Genomic DNA, 27420 nt, shown 5'->3' with positions numbered 1-27420 from the left:
TTTTATCCAGACGGGTTTTCCGATTGCGCTCAAGATTAAATGGGATCTAAGTTAGACCAAGACCCACCTTGAGAGTTTTTCCTGTAGGTTTGACTCTTAAAGCATTGGTGTTTATACAGGAGGAAACTCCTTTGGGATTTAAAAGAGCGGACTTGTTCCAGGAGATGTTGTTGTACCATCGCTACATTTCCCCGAACTGACCAGCAAGCTACATGCGTATATTAGTCGGAAGCTTCTTGCTATCTGTATGTTGAAGCAAAGGGATTACTAAAGTCATGTATACAAGCACATGAGAAGGGAGCATGGTGCATTTGCAGCTGTTACACATCTCAAACCAATCCGAGCTATTGACAAGTGGTTAGATCCAAAAATATCTCACTGGGCAGCGACCAAACAAGCGCAACGAAAGGTTCATCACAATGTTACATTGTACACCTAAATTCACACTTAATCCGATGTGGACTGAGAAAAGCACCAAAATGATGTTCAATAGTTTTAGATTTTTATTTCAGACCATAGTCTGCATGAATGCAGAACTTATTTCTAAAGCTTGAAAAAATATATAAAGAATTATTGAGAGTAATTCAGGCAATTGTCAGAGTTCATGTGTGCAACCAAAGTAATATATATATAAAAAGGGAAGAGTATTACTTTTTACAAAGATTACAGCAGATAAATTACATACATGTAACGCATTGGATACTAGACGACATAACAAAAAGACAATTTAGGCATTGTCGAAGTGCATTAGTGGATTTCAGTCAATGAGTTTGCGACGTCTTTTACGATGACAGACGATCATGAGAATGCCTCGCGGAAAACAAATGCTGCTACAAAACTCTAAACGGCATAAGTCATGTGGATGACAATTTAATTACACGTTAATACAGGACATTAGCATGAGTGAATGTCAGCATTTTCAACACCATCTTCATCTGTCGAGCAATGAATGATTGAATGAATGGTTTCCTGGTTATGAAAGATTTAGGACCCTTTGTACTTCCTATGATCTATTAGTGTAGAAGTTTCCCAAACAACTTCAGAACATCAAGTTAAGGCCAGAGCCACCATGGGATAGAAATTAACTTGCAAAGACTTTCAAGATTCAATCTTTATATTGTCACACTGCTCTGCAGATCCTACAGGTCATCCCATCCTTATGTTATCGAATCCAAGCGTGAACTGCTCGAGGAGTCAAAAAAAGAACCGAGGGATTTGAGGTGGTGTGATGAAGCTGTGTGTGTGTGTGTGTGTGTGTGTGTGTGTGTGTTGTGCATGCTTGAAACATTTGACCACACAAACAGATCTTCACTGCTTTGCTGAGCCTGAGCTGGTCGCGTTGCTTTTCCCCTCAGCCTTGGCCTTTGGTTGCTTTCTGTGGACAAACAAAAACAGCATATTGTACAAAATGCTGTGCATGACTAGCATCATCGTCTCTGCTTATTTGTCATGCGAGTCTGAACAGCAGATTGTGTCCTGTCTGAGCTTGTTGTACCGACCCGTGGACCTGCTCAGGGCTGGTGATGGCTGCCCGGTGAACAGCGCGGGGCCGGGGTTCTTCCAGGCAAGGCACGGGGCCAGACGGCTGAAACGTGGACAACTTCTGCTGCCACTCATCTTCAAAAGACTGTGCTTCAGCTGGGGGGGGGGGGGGGGGGCAGAGAAGATTATATATAGCTGCTCCATGAAGTTATTTTTTTAAATGTAGTTGACTATCGGTGAATGAACAAAGGTATTTCTATATACACTCCTTGTACCGAGGCAAATAGGAATAAATAAATTCCATAAATATGTTTATTACTTTGACATACTTTCATCAATATTCTGAAAATCCTGGTTTAATTCCTTGTCTCCTGTTTTCTTGTTGTATTTCTTCTCAATAACGTGTCCCCTGCTCTGGATGTGGTGACCGATGGCCATCTTCTCCAGGCCGCTCTCGGAGTCTTTGACTGCTTTCCGGGTCTCCTTGATCTGTCGTTTAAAAAGAAAAGAACATTTAAACTTATCGGAAGTACAAAAAAAAAAAAAAAAAGCCAACAGGCTTGTTTCCTTTATGTGCAAAGAAGAAGATGGCCAATCGAGTGGATGCAATCGATGCAGGATGGTGCCAATCCACGAGCTTAATGGAACAGGGCCCGTTATACCCCACCGGGAGGAGTCACCACAAGGAAAGGGCTCGGGGGAATGTTAGCGGCGTGATCAAACAGGAACGAGACGCTGAGCGACTCCACAGAAGCCGCTGACGGGGGTACCGGTACTTACTCCTCCGGGAGCACGGCGTGTCGATGAACTGGCCTGGAAAACCTTGGGAGGCTCATTCCCAACCTTTGAATATGTCATGACTGATGAAGAGCTGAATGAGTGGGTGTTTGAATCCGTGGACATGTTCCCCTGAAACACACACACACACACACACACACACACGCAACTAAAGTTAGTGTACAGCAACAGCCTGAAAGCAATAAAAACGAAAGAAAAGAATCACCACAGAAAAAAACGCACAAAGTTTCCATGCAGCTCTTCCATCCTGTTCCTCATCGTGTTGTCAAACATGCCAAAAGGATTCCTCATCGTGTCCTGAGAAGATGAAAGGAAAAGAACAGACGAGGGGTTGAGCGGCACGGCTCGCGTGCCACATGTTCACTAGACATCAACAGCTTGTAAACCAGCCCATTATATGCACAGACGACAGCGTGCTAAAGTGTTATCTAGGACACCGTCACGTTTACGGCACTTCACAAAATGTGACCCGTAGCAGGATTTATCCTCGATGGAAAATGTAAAGGTGGCCATCTTGTTGCTATTGGGTAATGACCATGCGGTGCAACGCTTACTTTATTTTGAGTCAGCAAACACTTCCCGCCCAGATCAGGCATGTCTCAGAATATGCATTCAAATTTTGTTCTGAGTCACTCCCAAGGAGAACCTCAGCATCTTCATCTCCGCCACTTCTAACTCCGCCTCCTGTCTTTTCCTCAGAGACACTGTCTCTAAGCCGTCCATCATGGCTGTCCTACCCACTGTCTTGTAGACCTTTCCTTTCATCCTCGCTGACACTCTCTTATCACAGAACACACCTGGTACTTTCCTCCACACGGTCCAGCCCGCCTGCACACGATTCTTCTCTTCCTTCCCACATTCTCTCCATCACTCTGCACTGCTGACCCGAGGTACCTGAAGTCCTCTCCCTTCTTTACGTCTATTCCTTGTAACCTCACTGTCCCCCTGGGACCTTTACTCCTGTTCACCTTCATTCCTCTCAACATGCAAATGCTACATAGCTCTCCATCTAATTGAAATAGGGTCTGTTTTTGTTATGAAGCACACTTGAGAAAAAAAAAATACATGTGATAAAAGTACATTTTTCAAATCTATATGTTCTACAGCTAAAGCTGCTGCCCTGCTATACAGTATGAGGAAAATACATCTGGCTTGTAATGCAAATGACCTATTTAAAAAAAACATGGCATGAACTGGGATGGTGAAAATTGGCACGACAGCAGAGGAAGCAATGTAATAGCTGCTGGTCACCTATAAGTAGTGGGGCTGTGTGCGTTATAGAGCTCGAGCATGTGCTTGGTCAGAATATATTGAAGAGCATCTAAAGTAGTTTGAATAATAGCAGAGGACTTTACTGACCATGTTGTCGATGCTGCCAAAAGGATTCAGCGAGCGACTCGCATCCTGAGGATGAAAACACATGAAATCAGGTCAGTAACATAGAATCGTAGCATTTCACACATGCAGACACACAGATCAGAAAGGCCTTTTGCATGTTTGTGGCGGTTGTTGCCAGAAGCGGTTGCCCCGCATTGTTCACTAAGTCTTTCACACAAAGGGCCCTCCCCTCTCTTCAAGGCTGTGAACCCTCACCCTGTGTAGTCCAAATCTGCACGTGTTTATGACCCGGCGGCCCGGGATAAGCATCTCAGCAGTCATCGCCATGTGTTCACTGTCCAGGGGTATTGTGTGTAATCGGGGGGTGTTGAATGACTTGTGTTCCATGTGTAATTGGGTCGCATTGCCAGAGATTAGAATGGGTTTAACACTGAAACCGAGCTTCGTTCTGGGAAGGCTATGGTGGGCTGGATAGACCAGTCAGGGCAGGGCTCAAAGAGTCCAAGGCTGCTCTTTCAGCTCTTTTTCAAATGTCAAGCTGATGTAAAATGCTCCTAGTATCTACTGCATGAAGCCCCCCCCACTGCCAATCTTATCCCAGCGGGGCATGTATATTCTAATAAATGCTGCTTACATATCTAGCAGCATTATATTTAGACTGGGGTCGAGTAGAGGGGAGATTGATGATAAAATATGGAACGTAAACCCAGTCATCTTTAACACATTATTTTCGGCTGTCTGGATGACTGCAGGTTGGCATTCTCTGCTCTCTCTCTCTCAATCTGACATCGGACCTGCCGCTGTGTCCTCTGAGGTCGGCTGCTACTGCTGCGGAGCTATAAGTTACACCGCCAGGGACGTGCTGCTGATAGGATTCATGCTTAAAAGGGAAAGTGTTACACTGTGGAAATGCAGCGACTCCAACGAAGGCACGCGTCACCCGGGAGGGGCCGGGGGCATTTAAAAAAAGAGAAAGTGTGCTCTCAGAAATAAAAGGTCACAGAGAAGAAGAAAAGGAGATGCTGAACATGGAGGTTACGTGATCCTCTATGTCTTTTTATTTGCATGGTAAACTGACCCAACGCCTCTATGCATCAGATAGACCTAGACAGTGATCTGTACAGATTTGGAGGCGGGTCAACGTGTGCTGGGTCACAGTACAATAATATGAGGGGTGCATTGGACATAACTGAGGTTCAGAGTCATTAAGATTTCCTCAATCCGTGAAGGGAGGGTTACGCCTTTGTCTTCTTTTTGTAAATCATTACTGCTGCCCATCTGTTGCAGGATTTTATTTTGAAATCCATTTTAAGCCATTTTCAGATTGTTTGTGCGTTGCCACCTTTTCCCAGTCACGGCATCACTAGCCTTACGTATATCTATGATGTGTGACTGACAGGAACTCATAGCAGCCTGCAACACAAGCCGGGGCTTACTATCCCAGTGGGAATCTAAGGCTATGCAAGCTAATACAAGAAGTATGCGTGTGCATGCCAGAGCGTCTGTGTTACTCTGTCTGTGTGTAATTGTACATGTATGGAGGGAAATTAGGTCCCAAAAGGTCACAAAGGTGTATTACATGATCGACAAATGAAAGCTTCAGAACATGCACAATGATTTGTGGATTATTCTGGGCATTCTTTCAAATGCACACGCAACTACCGATCAATTATTAATCATCACAGTTGAATCAATATTGAAATTTTACACAGATCAGGTTTCATTTGCATGGTGGTTGGAGACACTTAATCACCTCTGCACAGAAACACATTTATGCATGCTGTCTTTGCAGGTGGAAAAACTGGGTCATCTTGATTGTTGGTAAATTTGTGTGTAATTTCAAGGTGAGAAGAGACTTGTTTGAAATAGAAATAATTGTTTGTCATTCCTCAGTACAACAGTACACATTTTCCGACCGTAGCTGCCATGTAGCCGCTTGTAAATATAGTATATAAAGGATGCGGTTTAAATATGTTACTGCTTGGTGCTGGATCTTTTGTGAAGACATGAAGACAGTTCGCTCAGATAAAATAATAAGCTAAGGCTTCTGGAAAGTCCGAGTTAAAGAATCCATTTTAGGGAGAAAAAAAAAAGCATTATAGTTATTTATACTTTCTCTATTGAAAGCAATATTTCCCAAAAGTATGTTTAAAGACTGCGCGTGTTTATGCATTCATTACTCTGCACACATTTGTGCCTGTGATATTGGAGAGCAGTGTGAGAGTGAGACATCTATCATCTAGCAGCTAATGGACCAGCACAGCCAAGGCACCGTCTGCCCAACAGAGAGAGAATGAGCTTGACATACAATTCAGCACCAGAGCGTTCACCCTCGGACCACTTGTGAGCACCCCCCCCCCCCCCCCCCCCCTATCCTAACATAGATGCATGTAGGAGTAAGAGAGCCAAGAAAAAACTCTGGATCTTTGTGGTACATTTGATTAAGCTCGATTCTGTGTATCTTGATTGCTTGTTGCAAATATAACAGACTAGAAATGAGAAGTATATCGATGTTCTTCCTTTCACCCTGTAGAGCTCTCCCGTCTGCTGCTCCAATTATCTGTGAGTGCATGAAGTATTTCACGGTGTAAAATATAGAATTTAATCTTTGAGCTTTTCACAATATTGCTTCTCATCTAAAACAAAACAAAAAAAAAAACTCTTAAAGGACTGACACTCTGTTTATAACTGTCCATGTTAAATTAAATCAGCGGTTTGGATGTACATTTTGCATTGTAGTTCCATTTCACCCGCTGTCACTGAGGTCACTGGTCAAGTACTCACAGCCCCTCCTTTGCTGGTATGAGCTCGTCGACGGCCTGATACTAATTCAGGAAAAAGCAGCTTGCTGGCTGTTGGAGCTCGTCCGTCTGATGAAAGTCATTATCAAGGATAGGTATACAGGTTCCCAGGAGGTAGCAGGTGACAGGGACTAAGTGCGACTTAGCAGGGATGTATAAGCAGCGGAGAGGCTGATTCGACTTGAAAAAGGTTAACGGGTGCAAACGCCACAGCCACAGCCAAACCCCACCCCCGACTTTTCATTACAATCATGCACAACTAATATTAAACTGCTCCAGAGCAAGCAACTGGTCCATGGATACCCTCAAAAAGGCCAGTTTTTAATGGTCTCACCCTGTATGAAACCATCGATGCAGCTATATGGGACACATTAGCAGGACAACTTGAGCGATATCGAAATGAGCCATCGCTGTCAGGGGGAGGTCACCTCAGCAGAATCAGTAAGAGGCTTGGGCTAGCGTTTGAAAGAAAGCAGTGTGTCACTGGAACAATGTACTATAAATAGAGCTCCTAAGCGCTGGATATAACTGTCCAGAGAGGCCAAGGGGGGTCACCCTTCCACTGAGAGGCTCACATGGTCCCCATACCTCAGGGAGCATGCTCCCGTTACACCGCCGGTGGCCAGCTTCCATCATAACCTCAGCAAACTTAGCACTTCCTCCAAGCACTAATCTTGTGCGGTTACAATCCCACGAGGACAAAGAGGGTAACAGATAATAGAGCTAAATGATTAGTATGTCACGCGTTTGATCAATTTGTTGCCAATTACTCGAGTCCATAAATAGACAAATTGAAAAGCGTGCTCTCTCACTCTGTGCTCGTCCCTCAGCGCCCGCGTTGAGCTGGGGTGTTCTACCAGGTCGCGGCCTCTGCCATCCATTATGCTGGGCATTAAGGGCCCTCCGAGTGGCTCAGAGAAGCTACGCATCATCTGCCGCATGTGTTCCCTGTGCACCCGGAATGGATCCCTACGGCAAAGAGAGAGGAAGAGAAGTCGAAGCCTCAGTTTCCACCAAGCAAAGTGACATTCACTGTCCTCTGATGTTGTTATTCAGCTTCATAGCTTTTTTATTTTATTTATAATTATGCAGGAGTATCAGGCCATTTCACCACATAGCAGATATTACTAAGACGACAATGAAAATGTACGACAAACGGCTCACGTTGATATATGTATATGTGCCATGTTATATGCAGTGCATACATACATATACACATATATGTAAATATATACATATGTGTATTATATACATATATTTCACCATGAAGTAGTAACATGATTCATTCTATCTCGAGTAGGATTACAGTACCTCAAATATTAAAGTAGTACCATAATAAAACGCTGTCAACCAACCAAGAGGTCCAAATCCTCAGTATATCCACGCAGTTTTAATAAATGACGAGTTGATAATACTCACGATAAAACCAGATCATCCTCAAACTCCCTGAGATGATTATTGCTAAACATTTCCACTGACTTTGATGCTGTAATTCTTCCCTTCTTTTAAATCAGTGCGTCTCCGTCGCAGGTGTCCCAACTCCACCGTTCACTCCGGCTGCCAAGCGATACGATTCAAAACCAGAGTCGCTGTGACACAGACCACGTGGCGCAAATCAGGTCCTCGGATTGGCTAGCTATTCGGAGCTTCGCACTGGTTTTGTCTGAGCGCTGTGTGTGTGTTTGCGGGTGGCTGTCATGACAACCAACTCTAGACTGTTCTTGTAATCGAATTTCCAAGTGTTTTTCGTGCTTTTCACCACAAAAAATATCAATATATTTAAATCGGACGTAACTTTATGAGCTGTGCAACCACCTCTAATTAAAAACGACAGGAAATATAATTAATTATGTTGAGGAAAGCAGTCATATTAATAAACTGTTTTTAGCTGAAGTTCCTGGGTTAGGTAATTAGGGTGTGAAGACATTTCGGACACCCAATAGGAGAGCTTATACACAAAATAAATGTTAAATTTGGTTTGTGTTCTTACATTACACAAGCAAATCATTTTACTTTTTTAAAATTTCTATTTTAACACCAACGTTTCGGAGGATACGAGAGCAACACGGTGTCCCAGACGCTGTATAGATTTACCATCTGGCCGTTCCACAAATAGGCCCGAGCCTGGACTCTACGCTGCATTTCATTCCCTCGCACACAAGGACACAACATTCAAACAAACACAAACAGAAGCCACGAGGTAAGGACTGAGCTCTAAGTTTAAGCAAGACAAGAAAAGATATGTATTCCAGTTTTATTTCAAATTCTAATGCAGACCAACATTCACTCTGCCTCAGGGTTAGGGTTAGGGTTAGGGTTAGGGTCAGGATGACATTTGTGTTCGTCTATCTGAAAGTAGTGCTGCAACTATAAATGTTTTGGTGTAGAAGTAGATCCTATTGTTATCAACTCAATCCCACGTCCAGGTTTATTGTACTATTCACTTACAAAGGCAGAATACACTGTTATTTAGACACCAAAATAACTAATTTATATTAATGGGATGATTTGTGAAAGACAAAATCTAGCAATGCTTCATCTATCTACACAGTAAAACAGATCAATAATATAAGGGTCTATGTAAGACCTTCCACCCTCATTTAAAAATAAATGAATCCAAATATTGAACAGGACACTTTTAAATTGAATTATATTTAACAGCAATAAAATAAAAAACACACCAAAACCAAATGTTTCTTTGAGTTTCAAAATGTTCCTTTAAGATGGAAAGAAACAGAATGTAACATTTTCAAGGCCTTAAACAGAAGGAGGACCCAGCAACTTAATCGCCCTGGCAACAGGAAGAATCCACTGGTTTTTTTGGTGTCCTTTAGGTCACCGGACTTCCCATGAGCCGTTCCTGCCTTAGTGACATCAGCCTTTTGAGCCACAGCTCCTCAGCCTTTTCCTTGTCCATGAACAACTGTAGGGTGGCACAGAGAGGACAAGTCAGGAAAAGAGGACAGGGACACACAAAAGAACGCCCAAAGCGTCCCACCTGTTACAAACACTGCATGAAGTCAGGTTATGCTGCTTTACGTTGTTGGAGAGAATGGACAGAGCTCAGTGGGGAAAATAAGAATATCTTAAGAACTTAGGAAGGACTGATGGGTATAATATGAACAAGAGAGAAAACCTGAAGACAAATGGGGAAAAATAATCACAGGATTCTATGACCAACGTGAAACAATAATTTGGACTTTAAAACACAGAAAAATCCATAAAGATTACCAGGTTTTTTTCATAAATTAAAATTCAAGAACATTTTCTGTGATGTAGGACAAGTAAAAGCACTTTAGTAGCTTTGGTAGCAATCGGATGGATAGAAGCCTCTAACAGTCCAGATTTAGCCTGCTTGGCAGCCGATTGATGCCCCCCCCCCACACACACACACACACACACACACACACACACACACACTCTGATACCATAGCAGTGCATTAGCCCAGTGGCATGCAATGTTCATCGTGGTACATCTCCAGCAGAAATGCTACTGACTGTGGGAGAGCTACGAACCCAAGTGTCTGACGAATGAAGGCCTCTGTTTATTAGAGGCTAACATAATAACTGTGGGGGGAAAAGGCAGTGAGACCCAGGGAGAAATTAGAAGATGATTTCTATATCCACGGCGTGTTTTTGAGACAGAGCTACTGTTGACATGCTAGCTGTGTGTAGAGTGCTTGTATATGACGATATCTGTCATTCATTATGCAAATCGTCGCTCCACCCCAGTCACATCAGTCGTTTATTCCTAACCCCTTGGTGCTTTCGGCTGCGCTGCATGCTAGCTGTGTGCTACATTCAACAGAGCATTCTTGCTTGTAATGTAGACCCTGCACTGGTGTGATGGTGCTAATGAGGCTGCGTGTGTGGGATGACAGTATCTGGGCTGGGCTAATGGGACTCATCTGTTGTAATTGGAAGTGGAGCTGAAGCTGAGGCCGGGGCCCGCCTGGGGCATATTGCTACCATACATCAGCCTGTCTGATCATGTGTGTGTGTGTGTGTGTGTGTGTGTGTTTGAGCTAGACGTCTGTGTGTGTGTGTGCGCATTTGTGGGGGTTATCTGCATACGTCAGGGCATAACTTTGTTTCCCCACAGGAGATAGATGACTGGGAAGCCCCCGGGAGCATTATTGGAGTTTAAAGTTTCCTTCTCGTTTTTCATCATTGGTCTGCAGGCAAGTGAGAAGGGCTAACATTTACTATATCGCGGGGCACAGGGTGGCGTACATGCGGCGTGGTGTTTGAAGCGCAAGGAATAGTTGTAAAATAAAGGTTTTTAATGTAACCCCCCCCCCCCCCCAAAATCACACAAGAAAATAAAAGATCAAATGATAAATGGTAAAAGAGATGGTGAGATCTAATTTAGCCATGATGATTTTAAGCGACTGCCTTATTAATCTGCCTGACAAGCTCGTGCTATTATTGCATCAAACACAATAATCTAAATCTGACAACGGTTTTCATCGTGTGTGAACTTACACTGGGATGAGCGAGCGCGTCGGTGTCATTGTAAATGATAGAGATAGGAAGGCTGACGTCCCGATATTCCACCGTGGCCGACTCCTGCTTCACCTCAGTGGGCTCGGTCTACACGCAGAAACACACCAAACGAGCAGTAACATGAGAATAGAATGTGCATTTAAACATTCAAATAGGTTTAGCATGCCAAAAGACATACCAAAGCACATTACATACACGTTTATAAAAAGGTAGTAAGAATAGTATTAACATAGGGGCACATTTTGTATATACTATATATTTATAGAGGGGTTATAAAAAATAAAAAAAAATACAAAAATGTGAAAGCCAATACAGCGCTTGTCCAGCAGATGGCAGTGAAAGTCTGACTAGTGCTGCAAAGCTTCTGGAGAGTTGTGTGGCAGAATCAAGCGGTTTGTATCCTGCATCTATTGCGCGTGTTATTTATCGGTGTAAGTGTTTCCATTATAAGATATGCAAGTGTCCTTGGCGTCCTACAAACACCCACAAGGAAACAGCACTATGACATCTTATGTGCCCTGATATTAGACACATTTTTTCAGTTGAAGCCAAGGAAAAAAAATCTTTCACTTTATTTGTTATTAATTAAAAGGATTTTAAAAAGTATCTGTCTCTCTCATGTTGAAGTGAGGCAAAGCTGACCGCAGAATATGTGATGTTTGTTTAGAAATTCTTCCTCCTCCATCCCGAACGGCATTATTTAAACGCTAATCAGCCCCATGTTTGGAACCATGGCTTGTTCTCCTTGATGTGCTTAATAAAGAAGACATATAAAAATGTATACTTTACCAAGCAATAGTCATGTTTCAAACACTCAGCAAACGTTTACCCAGTTGGAAAGATCTGCTTAAAATTCATTTGGCAAGACACAAAAAGTGCGTGGAATCTAGAACACGCTCGCTAATAAGGATTGTGAGGTGCCAAATATGAGATAGTATAACTGCGATCACAAGTGATGGTAACTGCATGCTGAGTAGAGATTCCATATGAAAGAGCTTGCTTTAAATCTTTGGCACCATTTACGTCTTAAGAATTATTCTTGTCAATGTATAAGAAAAAAAAAAAACATACATTATACTTGCTCTATCTGGAGTAAACAATGAAATATTTTTTTTTGTCAATTGTAGAACTCCATAATATCTAGTTAGCTATGTTCTCCGTGTTTCTCCGATGATTTGTGAGGCGAATCGTCAAATTACATATAAATGTGCTGACAGACCTGGCGTGTCATATTTTCATATACAGCATCGGTTACATTGAGAACAACGAAGGCTGCTGGTTGAACCTGGTTAAGTTTCATAGATCAACAAGAGACTAGCATAAGCTACCGGTACAATCTGTGCCTTCTGCCCGGGCCAGGCCCGACTGGCCGATTCCAGTCCAAGCTGTAGTTACAGGGCGGGGGGGGGGGGGTGTGGGGGGGCTTGCTCTTTGTCAGACTCACCAGGACGCGTCTGTGCAGCTTTGCTGTCACATGTTGTCGCCTTTCTTTTCAAAACAGCCATGAGCCTCAACAAATCAAATTCCTGCTCCTTCAGAGACATTTCAATAATGACTTCTGTGTTTTGTCTGCATCTGCACAACCTGTGTGTGTGTGTGTGTGTGTGTGTGGTGGGTGTTGGGAGGGGGAAGACACAGGATGGCTGTCGCCTGCTGTAGCTTTTGTGCTGGTGCCGTCTCTGCGGAGGCGCTGAGCAGCGGAGCATCCGATGAAAACGTCTCGGGTCAGAACAAATGGCTCTCAATGAATGTTTGATTTGGTCTGGGCTGTCTCAGGACAGACGGCGTAGCGTCGCAGAGAAGCAAATTCAATAAGAGACGGAGTGAAAAGACAGAGAGAGTGAGAGGCAGGGAGAGAAAGAGAGACAGAACGCACCTTTATATCGTCCCTGGATGATTTGAAAGCCTGAGGAACAAAGGAATCGCTCTCAATGGCCTCGATGTCCTTTATCCTTCGCACTTGCTGCTCCAGAGAAGTTCTCTCTGAAACACATGACACAGAGGGGAGGTTATGAAAAGCACACATGTCCAGGAACATGCGCACACACACACACACACACACTGTAGGCTTGTGGGGTCAGGCATCCCATGCCATTCTCTGAAAGGCCCCAGATTTCATTTGGACTCAATGTAGTTGATTTAGCGTTTTCTCTCTGACACACACAATACCAAATGTTTTATATTCCCCTATTTTAAGGGGGGGGGGGGGGGGGGGGGAATCCAAGGGCATTAAAGTTGCGACAAAAGGCAAGTGAAAAAAAAGACAAACAAGATAATAGCCAGAGAGTGAATTACACTGAGATAATGCATTCTAAAATAATCAAAATATGAACACAAGCTCTCTGCAATGGAATTTCATTATGGAGACTCAACATGATTAGGTTTCATATCGTTTTCATGTATCAGAAAGCATTTCGCTCCGGCTTGTACAATCTAACAAAGAGACGGAAATGGTTTCCGGTAAATGACTCTTGGATATAAACACATCAAGATTCTGCATTTCAGATAATACATCATTTCAAGGATTCAAGAGCAGCCGTCGTAGCGTAGGAGGGCAAAAATAGGTGTGCCGGGAAAGTTAGCAACGGAAAGTCTGAATGCTCCCATTATTCTCTGGCTGTCAATCTCTCCACTGATCAGTCAATGTTCATCTCTCTATCCCCCCATCCATCCGTCCTCTCCTGCACTCTCCCATCTCTCTATCCGTCAGTCAAGCAGACGTCTACGTTTCTCTGCTCTACTCGTGTAGGCTGTCATGAAAACAAGTACACAAACCGTGGAAGACCCACAAGCGCACACGTTTCAGCTCTCCCACACGGACACACATGTTTACAGTTACAGACTTTACGCTCGCATTCATGGATGATGTTAATGCACAAATGTCTCTCACTCACACACACACACACACACGCAACTGGAGCTAATAGCAGAAATTAATTCAATCCATTAGTAGCTACAGAAAGGGTGTCACAACAGATCTCCATGGTCCTGGTGTTTAATGAATAAATGAATATTTGTTTCAGCTTCCACAGCAAAGCATAAAATGCTATCACACACACACACACGCACACGCACACACACCCTATTATAGTTCATAACAGCACTCAAACAAACTTGATTTTGATTTAAATGCACTGTAGAATTGGACAAGTGAGTGACAAATGGTTCCTATCTGACAGACTATCAGCGTGTCATCCTATGGGGGGGGGGGTAGATGAGCGTGCACGTGTTAGACCAAAAACCAACATCACTGATTGGCTGACAATAAACTTTGCAGAAATAATTCACATCAAACACACACACAGATGCACAAAATATCTGCTACGCAGGTCCTCTGCAGGTCTGTCCTGCTGCTGCAGGATTCCATAAAAACGCATTGCTAGCAGATAAAACGCTTTACATATGCTTGTCGGTCAGATGTCAGCTGGAAAATATACGCATTTCAAGAAAAAACACCTAAAATAATGGACTCCGAGTGCAGACCTAGTGAGCTCAGCGACGGACAAAAATCAATACCCGAGCCGGGTAAGCACACTCAGCAGCTCGGCGAGGTCAAAGTTGATATTTAATATGGATGCATTATCCGGCAAATTAATTGAACAGGTCGAGTCAATCGTCACAGCGCTGGGAACGCTCGTCTTTCAGTGATGAGTGGCAGATGAGACGAAAGCTGAGAGAGAGAGACGAAAGGCAAAAACACACATAAAGACTATTAAATGTCTAATATGAACCTTTCCATTAGGTTAGCTGAAACTCTAACCAGGAAACGGGATTAAATCAATCCTTTAAATTCATTTTTCAATCTGGAGATTAGTGTAATACATGGCTGTGACAAGATTCATGGTGTGTGTGTGTGTGTGTGTGTGTGTGTAAAAGAGGGAGTAAGGAAACTTACTCGCCCGTCTCATTACTGAAATTAGTTGGACAGACAGCAGTGCTGATGATTGGCCCAGAATCAATAGGTTATTGTTATCCATTTGTCCACTTCATTGACTAAGAGCAAAAAGCGTGGACAGAAAATCAAACCAGCCAATGAAAACAGATTTCAGTTCAGACGAGAGCGCTATGCAGCAGTTACGCTTCCCTACCAGGAGAGGGCGCTGTTCAACCACGCATGCCTTGCATTGCGCGCAGGGGGCCTTTGGGCGATGGTAGCGTCATCTTCCTAAGCTTGACTTTGGTCTCCAGTTTGTCAATCAAGAGCAGCCGAGCTGAATATATTGCTGCTGCCGATTAATTCCAGTAATGGAGTGCACGAGCGCGCCGGCTAAATTACTGCAGCTCTTGTTGTGGAGGAGAAAAACTAACTCCCTGTTTTTTCCTGGGGTCTCCACAAATTGCAGAAGATCTTTGACTGTGTTTTGGAATTATATGGCAAACAGAGAGATTAAAGACTTTTAACGATTCCGTTAGAAATAAGCAGGCCATAGTACAAAAACACAATATATAGAAATGTAAAAACAAATTACGATCGGTGGGACTTTGGCATCTCAAACTTTCGTTTGGCAAAGTTTGATCGAAGACTCGTCATAATTTTCAGGAGTTTAGGAGTTACAAATCGTAAACTTTGTTTCTCTACGCAGCACAAACAGTGTCCTTCACGCCCAGCAACGATACAAGAAATAAATACACGAGCACAAACATTTATCTTATCTATTAGTAGAGTAACCTACACGTCATACATGCATGCAGACGGCAGCATTTCCGTTTCCCTTGGTTTCAATGATGTGCCCCCCCCCCCCCCCTCCTCCCATGATAAAGATGTGTAATTCAATCCTCAATTTAGGCCCGTCTCTGTGGAGATTTTTTTCTGCCTGCTAATTGATAGAAATTAAGCCATTAATCAAGCCACTCGCCATCATTCAACCCCGGGAAGATGAATACAAACTTTCATAATAACCACCTTACCCATTTTAGCCCTCATTAGCATTAATTTTTAATGCAATTATGCTATTCTTTTACACTGAGCTCATAAATTACTGCTCTTTTGTTGCTGGCTGGCCTTGTAAAATCCAAAGTAATGCTTTGTAGTCTGATCTTTAAGGCAATTACTGGCTTCTTCACTCTTTTATCTCCCTGCTTTTCAATAACCTGCTCTCTTATGATTTATCTCCGCTGTAGCCCCCCCTCCGTATTCCGCTCTCTGCACCAGCGGCCAACTGCCCCCGCTGCCACCCTCCGCCTCCAATCCCCCCCCATCCGCCCACATTCTCCCCATCTCTTTACAGCAGCCTCAGCTACATCAGGGATGCTCACAAGCACATGCACCAATGCTTGCCTCCATCAAGTTAACCATATTGACAAGCGTGCACGTATGAATCTATTCGACGTGTGTGTGTGTGCGTGCGCGTGCGCGCTCGCAGTAAGTTTGTTTACCATCTCCTTCAGTCATTTTCCAGCTCGTCCTTCATTAGTGAATTCTCAACACCAGCAATGGCGACAACATCAAGAATGCCAAGGTAAGAGCGGAGCGCTCCATCGGAGTCTTTCTCTGGTCCCCTGTGGGTCCTACCTGTAGGCTAGCTGCTACTGTTCATGTGACCCCTGAGCTGGGTAGACGCACTTACGTATGTGCGTAGTACAGAAAGCCCACACACTCTTAATGGCTGGCATTAAACGGCTGAGTTAGCTTAGCGGGGCCGTGTGCTGGAGCCCCATTCTCAGCAGCAGCATCCCGGGCTTCATCAAAGTCTTCGTCTGTACGATTCTCACGGCTCAAACAACCAGCTATAACGTATGCCTGGCCATCGGACTGAAGAGCAGCATTTACAAACTAGAATGGCTCACAGTAGAACAACGTACCTCCACCGTGTCCGTTCAGCTCGCCCGGCCCACGACGGTAAAACACCAAAACAAACTATTTTATAAAACCTCACTTTTTAATTAATGAGATTTATTTTTTGATATGACTAAAAACATCGGTGACCACCCTGCCTTGGCATAGAGCCGTCCAGTCAAAGATTGTTCTGCTTATCCAAACAGCCAACTCATGTTATTAAAAAGGCGTCTGGTGTAGGTGCTCAGTTAGGTAATACTTTTAGACCGTATTGATCAGGAGCCGTTGACAGGTTCTGATGTTTAGCCTTGAAAATGCATCAAGTGGCTAATGAGCAGCTATTAGGCCCATTGATTTCCTGATTTCAATTGATAGCTAGCAGGGCAAAGCTGCAAGTCAATATTTGCATAACTAATCCCCTGCAGCTTTAGGCATTGAAAAATGAGACATCAATGAGAGAGAGAGAGAAACAGAAAAGAAAGAGAGGGATGTATTACAAGAGAGAATGAGAGGGGATGAGGGTAAGAGCAGACGAATGCAGACCAGCCACCCAGATTTAGCCGTAAAGAGGCAAGCAGAGAAAAAACCCCAGCCTATCAGAATCATCCAAATGTCATGTCCACAGTTCTTTCCACCACTAAACAGATCTGCAAGTTGCCTGTAAAGTAGCAAAGCACCAATGGTGACATTGGAATAATGGCAAGATGTGACGCTGACGCCTGTCTGACGCCCGTGGCTGCTGGGGGTCGACGGGTCACGTGAAAAGAAGGAAAATCCTGTCGGGCTAAGCCAGATGTTCCGCGTGCGTGTCCCCGAGGAGTGCGTGCACATGTATTTATGTGTTTGTAAGTGTGCAGGGAGACGTCTGAGGACTAAGCAGTTTAATGCGTGTCCCCATGAGATAACACACACACACACACACACACATTCATCATGCACACTTTCCAAGAAAGCCACACACCTCCATAACCCAATGATGCACCTTCACCACACAAAAGCACACACAGGCCAAGTGATTCCCTTGTTACCATCATGTCAGCCGGTCTCCGTGGAGTTTGCCGTCCCGTCCCTGTGAGCAGGGGCCTGTCATGCATCAATCAGGCTTAGCTGCCCCCCCCCCCCCTTAAATCCCTTCTATGAATTTCCTATATAAGGTCTCTGGGTTATTAAGTGCACCAAACAATCTCAATTTTTGAATAAAATATCCGTTAGCATTAATTTCATGTGATATATTTATTCCTTATCAATTTGGCATCAGGAAATGAAGAGCAGCTGTAGACTGAGTGGCAAATACATGCACTATTCCTAGCGACCCCAAGAGATAGTGATCACCCACTCTCGAGGTTAATAAAGGTCTGAGTGATGAATTAATGCCCCCAAACAACCCGCTAATGACAGAATGACGCGGTCGGCACGTGTCACGCTCAGACGTCTTCTTCCACAGCTTTGCTCATCCCGTTATTCACCCTCCTCCCTCTTTTGTCATTCAACCACACTATGTCATCAAGCCCTCCCACTTTCTCTCTTCGATTGACCCGCTTCAGCACATTCCTACATTTGTAAATAATATTTTCTTTTTGAAAGGATCAACGTCTCAAGCCATAAAACCTGTTTATAAAGAATAATGATGCGTGGAATTGTTTGATTTACCCAAGATGGATAAAAGCAAATTATTTTTTTGCTTGAATTAAATTTTCCACCTTTTATCAAGACTGCACAGGAAGTCAAAAATAATCTAATGCTTATTTTTATGGTGGAAAAAGTTGGCTGTTGATTTAAAATGCGAGCTAAATGCTGACTGATCCTGCTGACCTCATAGCATGATGCTAGAGGTTCTAACTAAAACCAGGTGGGTGTGTTTCTTTAACTGTGTGTGTGTGTGTGTGAGACAAAGAGAGCAGTTTGAGTGTTAGTCGATGTCTTGTGCCTGGGTAGCATCATAGAATCTCATTAAATAGTGAAGCTTTCACAGGCTGAGTGGAGAGATCTTCAAGATCACAGCCACTTTCTCTGTCATCGTACTCAAAAGAGGGACTTGTGGCGTTCCCAACATTTTGTATTCCAGGATTTGCGTCGTGTGGAACGTCGTGGTCAGGGCAGGTTTATTATTAAACACTTTCCACACACAGAGAAACCTGACCACGTGTTTAATTTAACAGATAGGGTCTTTGAAAAATGATCCCGTGTTGGAAATGAAGGAACATTATCCTTCTGATTAGTCAGTAACATGAAGTGTAAGTGAAAATCAAGATTCTCTTCAGTCAGATGCATTCTGTTTTAGTGTCACTACAGTGAAAGTCATACATGATCAGAATTAATACTCTGCATTAACTTGATATTAAACTATGCCGTGCGTGTGCGTGTGTGTGTGTGCTTATGTGCATGCAGAAAAGAAGTGCAGCTGCCTCCATTTGTTTTAATCCCAGAGTGGTCAGCAGCTCTTTTATGAACATTCTATAATTAGGAAAAACACCACTGAACTAATTACTTGATTGGAGGGAGGTCTTTAAAATGAAAATGATGTAATTTGAATCCCGGAAACAGGCTCGATTTTGACGTACACTAACTAACACACATGCACGCACACGCACACACCTAGAGACCTACAGTCTTCTTGACAAGTGGCCATCAAGAAACCAACTCTTTCCTCTTGCTTGGGTTTTTATTGATTTCCCTGTCACTCCCCTGGCTCATGATAGGCAGCGAGTGTGTGTGTGTGTAGGCAGAGAGTCTCATGGTTTGTGTGTTCCAACTGTATTAGTAAAGGTCATGGTCATGATTGTGTACGTGTGTTTGTGTGTGCGTCTGAGTTATAATAATTAGGCAAATCCTTCTTATTTTGACCTCCACTGATGAGTAATAACCTTGGCACTACATTTTACCCTTCTGTTTTTGTAGGATACTGCCTTTGTAAAATAACCAAAACACAAAATGTAACTTTATTTATTTTCCTTCATTGCCTAAATTACTGGGGTAAAAACGGAAACAATAGATTATGGGCTATAATATCTAATCGGTTCTGACATGTTCAATTTCTGTCATTGAAGTGCGAAAGAGGGAAGTTTGCATTTCTCAACACCCCGATATGATGACGTTGTTTGCACAAGGAGAGGCTGCCGCTGCATCGCATCACAATCTGCTTGACAAGCTTCCTTCTTCTCGTGCCATATTTGTGTCATTGACTTTCTTGCGCATTTTAAAGACAGCTGAAGTTGAGTTGTGGATTGGATGAACAGCACAGCGTTCATAATTGTTTGCTGACAATATGTTCTTGTAAATTTTACCAAAGCCCCCTCGTACACACTCGTCTTTTCCAGAACACACACACACGCCCATAAGTTGACTAATGGCAACTTGCAGGGGCCACCACACGCCCACAGCCACAGCCACCCAGGATCCCAGCCCTTTGACCTGCAACAGTCTGGGAGTGCGTCTGATCGCCGTCTGACCACCCTGTTCGCCTGTATGATCATATCCAGACCAGACACGTAAGCGTGTGCGTGCAGTGGCCACTTTCACACGCTAAGCGTGATTTCAGTTTGAGTGCTGCACCAATACGCTTTCTCCAGTGAGCCCCATAGTAACAAATACTAATTTAGCTGAATTCAGGGATAATCTAAGTTTAAGGAAATCAATAAAAATGAAAGTTCATTTAAATGACTGCTCGTAATATATAAATATATATTAATTCAGTGTTGTAACACTTTCTTCATTATATGAATTTCTGTATTTGTTATTAACTGAATTAAGAGAGATTTTAATATCCAATACCTAATTTTCCACAATATGACATTATAAACCTAAATCATTTGGGTTTAAATGTGGATATATATCTAAATCGAGGTTGCTCAACACACGTTGGCCTCGTGGGCAGGATAATTGATAAGGCTGACCCATGAATGGACCAATCACGGAGGGTAAAAGGTTGCTGTCAATCATCTGTCCACTTGAGCTCAGTGGACACAGGTTGGAGGCTTGCAAGGTCAATTAGTGGTTGTAATCTAGCCGATGTCAGAGATAGCCAGGCTGCTATCAGGACAAACATGTCATTCCACAGATATCCTTACAGAAATGAATTTGCTACAGGCCATCGCTGCAGAAGTGACAGCCACAATCTAGGCAACATCAGCATCCCATTAGCACGGGGCAAAGGGTCACATGAGGTTGGAGGATTTCAGCATTCACCTCCATTCATTCACGGGAACAGAATGGGAGGTCACCTAATCACCCTGCTGAGCCATCTCCATGGGAGGAGAGGGGAAAGCAGAGGCAGGGAGGCAGTGGTAGTACGGTGGGATGGGTGGTGGGGGGGGATCAACTTTAAATTTGCAGTGATGAAAAATCAATAAAGTAGTAATTGCTTGGCTTATCACCGTAGTGATACAAATTGGGAAGCGAAGCAAGGGCTAGCATCCTCGCTGCACACCGGGGTTTTTGTCGGCTGCAGCGTCTGAAGCTTGCCAAAGAGACGAGAGAGAGAGCGGGAGGGAGCGATGGGGAGAGGGGGTGTCTGGGCTTCACTGGGCCAATGCAAGGAAAAAGGTCTCCTCGTGATAATTAAATCTTCTCACACTGATTTTCTGCCAAATTTATTTCCCCAGGGAACATAACTCCGATTCAGTGCTTACAAGCCTTGCATAACTAATCATTTAAATGTGTGTGGGGGGGGGCACAAGCTGAATGAATAGGAAGGAGAATATAAAAAAGGAGGGATGGCTAGATTGAATTTGTGGCACTTTTGTGGACCAAAAATATAAATAAGTGTGAAATGTTCTATGAGATTCTGCTTGAAACAGATCTTTAAAGTGAAGGTGTAGTTTGTTGTGGCCGCGTTTATACGCGTTTTCTGCCTGTGCAACACTGCAGAAGTGTTGCACAGGCAGAAAACGTCCTTTATTTCCTGGAACAAACAGAAGCCATAAAGCCAATGAAGTGTCGGCTCAATACTCCTCTGACTGTTCCTGGCATGATTGTGTTGAACATAATAACACAACAAATAAGGCCATTTATCTGAAGTAACGACAGGAGATGAGGCTAACGCCACTGATCAATACCAAATCAATACAAACCAGATTTTCTTACATCAAAATCACTGAGACAGATCTTCCTTCAGCACAGAGAGCACAAGAGCAATACGGTGCTTCCCTGGAGTCCTGAGGTAGATCATGTAGCCCGCGGAGAGAACACGGCTTAAGAAAGAGCGCGAGAGAGGATGCTGGGAACTACGATTATATAGCTCAGCATAAATTCAAACACTCTTTATTGAATCCTCTTGTTTTAGTTAATGCGACGAGATCACGGACACCAGATCACTCACTTACCAGCGGACAAATTTCACCGCTTGTCCTTCAAGTGGCAGCTCGAGCAGTGCCGATGCAGCGCGGCGAGGTAGCGCGGCACGCCAAACGGTGGCCCCGGTAATTAAAACATTTAAAGCAGAGCCAGCCCCTCTGTGCTCCCAGGGTGTGATATGGGGGTCACGCGCCTGTAGATTCTAATTTGCGCAGCATTTGTATTCATGACAGGCACGTGCTAAATATTTAACAGCAGCCCGGCAGGAGTTTTGTATTGTTAGGCTTTCCAGGTCAAATAATTTGATTTCAAGGCAGATTACATTAAGCGTCAATGTCCAAGCCACCGCTCTCACTTGCCTCTCATTTCCTGTCTTTTATTACAGACCAGATAGGCCAGAACTGAAGGGATATGGCTTTGGACTACACAAGAGCTTGTTATCCGTAGAATAGTTATTATTTTCAATTAGAAAAGAGATCACATTTATTATGGACGCACACACACCCACACTGGTAATGCATGCAAAGCGGAAATTTTAGCTGAGTGACAAATTGTTTTGCAGAGCATGTAATAAGACCTTACACGAGAAAAAATCAAACAAATTACAGTGCAGGCGCACGCACCTTTAGTGATGTTTCACTTCTATTGATTGTCTTTTGTTACTTATCCTAATTTCTATATGTTGAACAACTAAGGCAAGAACCAAATCCAGACGTTCTCCGTTTCAGCCGAGGCCCTGAGGTGATTGACAACAGACATAGTTAAACGGTGATGAGGCGTTAATGGATGCTGGGTTGAGGAAGTAGAGGTGGAGGGGGTTGGGGGGGGGGCTGCGGTTGAATATATAATGGTCTTATAATTCCTGAACAGAGACACACACAGACAGGTACGCACCCACCCGGTGACCTGTCCTACACAACACGTAATTAGGGAAACAGTCCTTTCGTTTAACTGCCAAAAGAGCGAACCGTAGGTGTATATATCCCCCTAATGATATGGGTTAAAGAGCTATTATACGTCTCATTAAAATATATGATCTCCCAATCTGGTGGCGGTTTTGAGGTAATGAGGACAGAGTGGCATAAGGGCTAAAATACCATCTGCAGGCTGTAGGCTAGTGTTTAGTTTAATTCTGTATGTCTGAACAAATTAACAGATGTTTAACAGCACCCAAACTTGAGTGGACGCTAATGTTCAGAGTGTGCGCAGGGTCTTTAGAAGCTGTGTGGGAATAAATGTGGGTTTGAAGCATTCGACAACTTTAAGTCCAACTAGAGTCTGTGAAAACATTTGAACCCTGTAGGACATTCTGCGTGCAAAGAAATTCAGGAAGAGTTAAAACTGAATTCTAATAATACATTTCGCCTGTGGACCTTATGCTACATCGAGATCTGGAGACATGTTCCAGTGAAATGAGCAGAAGAATCTATAAAGGACAAATGAAAATATCGTCTTAGCCTGAAAAATATCTTCTATATTTAAAATAAATTAGATTAACTTTATCACATGTAGATTAAGCAACAGCTGGCTTTGATGGGTCGTCATACATGAACTGAATATGTTTGGATTTTAGATCATTTTGGTTGGATTCAAATAAATAGAACACATGAATGAATGTTTTTAGGTGTTTTTTTTATCTTCACAGTCAAAACGCAGTCAAGTGGCAGACTGATAAATTACAATGGAAACTTTTGCCCTGTTTAATAATGACATGACCGGTTAAACACCGATTGCTTGGCATGAGAGTAAATTTAACACAAAAAGATACCATCAAATAAATAACTTTATTCGGCACAGTAATAAAGGCAAAGATGATAAGTGTAATAATGTCCACGACAAAAGGAAGTTCATTTCAGTCGGTGAGAAATAAACCGTCTGGTTTATAGGACGACAGAAAACCTTGGCTTTTCATTTGAGTGGCAGCCAACAGCGCAGCGTTCACCAGCAGCCCTTCTTATTATAGCTGGACGGATTGTGTTAGCTAAAAGCCTCCCGGGCACACAAGCAACATCTCTCAGCATTAACAGCCTAAACAAGGCAAGCAGCTAACAAAGAAGCCTTCTTATTCTCACACCCTTTCATATCCACATTGTTCCCTTTTTTCAACCACTCGCATCATCTGGCTGCCTGTAACCAGAAAGCCAAACATTCCTTTTAAGCGAATACTACTTTGTTAACTGATGACCACAGGGTCAGTTATTGATCCTCTCCTTCTTCTCTCTCGGTTGCTGATAAAAAAAAACAACAACCCCGTTTTTCCTCACAGGGCTGCGCAGTACCAAGCCACAGTTCGCTACAATAATAGCTTGCATATCGTAGCACTCACATGAATCAGATCTTGGTGGTTTTAGATTAGGGCTAAACCAACTCAAACGCATCGCCAGTCTAGGATGTGAATCTATTTATGAACGAAGAGTGTAGGTGGTGGTGTTCTGCACTTCTAGCCTGCACTCCCTTCAAAGGTTTTCTCATTTTAGTTGACTTAGTGGTTCAAGTGTAAACTTTCTAGTTGCGTTGACCTGCAAGAGGCCCTGCGGGGAACTAGGAGACCCCTGGCGATCTGCTGTTTAGCAGCAGCAGTGGTCTACCTCCCTCCATTTCATCTGTGTCGGGAGGAAGGCCAGAAGAGGATGGAGTTGGCTCACTCTACTTGTGCGTGGACGTGAGCTGGTGTGTATCTGGGCCTCCATTGGTTTGTCTTGCTACCATGACAATGGGTAGTTACATGACAAGCACTAGTCATCGGGGCACTTTCTCTTGCTTCTCTGATCATTAAATTTCCCCGCGCAGGGGAATGAATAAAACGATCATCCTCGAAGGCAGCACATGCACAGCATGCTGTACTGCGCCACTCCACTGCACAACCAAGAGACGTCTTACTTCATACAGAAGGAACAGTCGGAGTGAAAGACAGATAAAGCTCTGATCAAAGGGGAGGAAGAGTCAACTGAATCATAAAGAGACGCAACAGTGCAGTGTGAACTTAGCTGGAGGAAAGCTATTTGACTGGGAGCCTTGCTCTGTTGCACCAAGCGAGGCAATTAGTCACCTCGCTGATAACGTTTCCACAAGCACAGAGAAAGAAGCCGAGAGACTAAGAAAGTCCTAGAAAAGAGTGCGGGAGAGAGGTGGAAATGGTTAACCAGGACAAATGGAGGTGATGAGAATAGAACATGCGTGGCAGAAATTAGGAGGAAGCAGAAAGATGGAGGGAGGAAGAGACAGAGCTGGATAGAGGAAATTAATATAATGAATGTAAGAAGGGTAAAACACTGAGAAGGAAAGAATAAGTGAACTTTGGACAAAAGCAGGAGTGCAAGGCTAATTCATTTCTGATGGCTGGACTTTCATTTGGCTAAAAGTTCAGCTAACTTTGAAGGTTGGCTGCAAATGGCAAAGGGGGCAAAATAAAAATCACACTCAAAAGAGCGGCGGGAGAATCCAGCAACACAACAACCGCTGTAGAACATGTTAGACCATGACGCATGCCAAACTGCACTCCAAGTTTGCTTTAGTATTTATCAGATAAACAAGACATATGATAAAAGGTTTAATAAAGGTCCACATGTTGGATCTGTGACAGACAAGCTGTTGATTTACCTTCATCTTTCTTCCGGGCGTCTTCCTCTCTCTTGGCTATTTTGGCCTTCAGCACCTCGTCTGTTTTAGCTGAAAGAAAGATAGCAGGAAGAGTTAGGAGCAGAGAGCATCTCATTAGGGCTTAAGAGTAGAAACATTTTAATGATTAACTGCTGTATTTAGATTTTACTTGTATATTTATACTGAAAATAAAAACAAAAACAAATTAATGTATTTTTAAGACGAAAAAAAATACTCATTTATCCATGTGACGCATTTCTTTTGGAGATACTGAGTTTGTAATTATACTCATTGCAGAGATTGTAACGTATTACCAGAGAACAAAAAGAAACAAAACTGCACAAATAAAATAAAAAAAAATAAAAACCCAGTCGTGTCTACTTCTCCTTTCCCTACAAGGCAGCGCCATTCACTGCCTTTTCATTCACAGCGTTGTAAAAGTCAGCACGTCTTCCTGAGAGGTGTTTATCGTCTAAGCATAATGAAAAGCTTAAGAAAAACAGAGGCAGGGGGAGCAAACACTCGTCGGGGCATTTTAAGCATCTCTCATCACGAGCCGTGTCGCCTTGGCGCCCCCATTTCCCTCCTCAATAATCAAGATGTTAAGCCACATTAAAAAATATAATGCCATGTATGGCAGGACTATCAATACTGCCTCTAAATTAATTACATTTCAGTTGCGGCGCATCATTTATTTTGCAGCGTTAGGGCCTCAGCGGAGCCATTTTCCTTTATTGCCATCTCCACTTGGTTGATGAGTGAGCTATGTAAAATTGAGTCTCCAATATCATTACACTTAATGAGTTTAAACTTGGAGAAGAGAAAAAAAACGAGAGAGAAACAGAAGAGAGCAAGCAGATGAGAGAGGAGGAGGAGGAAGAGAATGAGAGCTCTGTACTGTTTTGGGGAAGTTTACACAACATAAGAGTGGGTGTAAAGTATCTGTGAGCGCGACTGAATGTTTGTACTGAAGCACAGATGTGGGTGTCCGAATGTGCTTCAATGCACCACTTGAGATGTCTGCTTGTGCACGTGTGTTTCGTTTGCGCTCCTCCTTTCGCATCTGATTTGCGCGTTAACACTTTGTGCTACAAGCAAATAAATGACATGAAAACACAATGCGCGCACACACACACACACACACACACACACACATCCTTGCGTGTGTTTGGATGCAGAAGGCCATGGGTTGCACTCGTCTTTCTGTGACTGCACTGCTGTGTTTGTTGAGTAATTGGCATAGACAAAGAAGCGTCACACTGCTGTTATATGGCTGGTTAAGTCTAGGGGGGTCCGCATCTTTGCTAACAATGACTCAACATGCATGACTGAACCACCCCCCCCCCCCACCTCCCTCAGCTACAGGGTTGTGCTGGTGTGTGTATTTGAGAACGCCTGATTAAATCCAGAGCAACAAATCTAATGTTCTCAGCAAAAACAATGCAGTAAGTTTTTATTTATGTATAGAAGAAAGTCAAGACCAAAGCAGAGGCTACGGCATCCTGCATGTTTGCAAGTAGATTCTTGCGTTCTTTTCTATGCACACGTGTATTTTGTGTGATTTGTGTGCATGAGTGAACTCTTCTCTATGTTCTTGTCTTTGCTCAGGGCTACCGAGAGGCAGGTAGGGAGCAGAGCAGCACTGAAGGTGTGATGGAGAGGGAGGAAGACAGCGGAAAGAGATATGGGGGGGGGGTATTTAGGGAAAGAAGAATAGAAAAACTCCAAGTGAGGAAAACAGACAAACATCCACACTGGTGTGTGCACACAAACAACAGGAGCGATTTGTGCTTGCATGTTTATCCCCCCCCCCCCCCAAACAGGTTC

The 27420-nt window shown here is 43.4% G+C and overlaps 2 protein-coding genes across 2 annotated transcripts in view; both read right to left on the bottom strand.

Moving 5' to 3' along the window:
- Positions 1-480: 480 nt before the first annotated feature.
- Positions 481-7977, bottom strand: mlf1 (myeloid leukemia factor 1). Its single transcript, XM_068745264.1, has 8 exons — positions 7839-7977; positions 7232-7388; positions 3640-3684; positions 2503-2577; positions 2263-2391; positions 1812-1971; positions 1500-1638; positions 481-1375 (listed from the first exon to the last, which is right to left on the bottom strand). Exons 1-8 carry the CDS (start codon positions 7886-7888, stop codon positions 1309-1311), a joined length of 822 nt encoding a protein of 273 aa, XP_068601365.1. The 5' UTR covers positions 7889-7977; the 3' UTR covers positions 481-1308.
- Positions 7978-8668: 691 nt separating this feature from the next.
- The window catches only part of rsrc1 (arginine/serine-rich coiled-coil 1), an 86477-nt gene continuing 67725 nt past the window's right edge, over positions 8669-27420 (bottom strand). Inside the window, exons 7-10 of the mRNA XM_068745141.1 lie at positions 25594-25662; positions 12802-12908; positions 10905-11012; positions 8669-9342 (exon numbers count right to left, since the gene is read on the bottom strand). Of these exons, the coding sequence (XP_068601242.1) occupies positions 9250-9342; positions 10905-11012; positions 12802-12908; positions 25594-25662 (377 nt within the window). The 3' untranslated portion in view covers positions 8669-9249. The remainder of the gene's footprint in view (positions 9343-10904; positions 11013-12801; positions 12909-25593; positions 25663-27420) is intronic.

The sequence above is a fragment of the Brachionichthys hirsutus genome, chromosome 11 (assembly GCF_040956055.1).
Source record: "Brachionichthys hirsutus isolate HB-005 chromosome 11, CSIRO-AGI_Bhir_v1, whole genome shotgun sequence".
NCBI lineage: Eukaryota > Metazoa > Chordata > Actinopteri > Lophiiformes > Brachionichthyidae > Brachionichthys > Brachionichthys hirsutus.
Note: the sequence above shows the minus strand (reverse complement) of the source record. Positions and strands in the feature narration are given on the sequence as shown.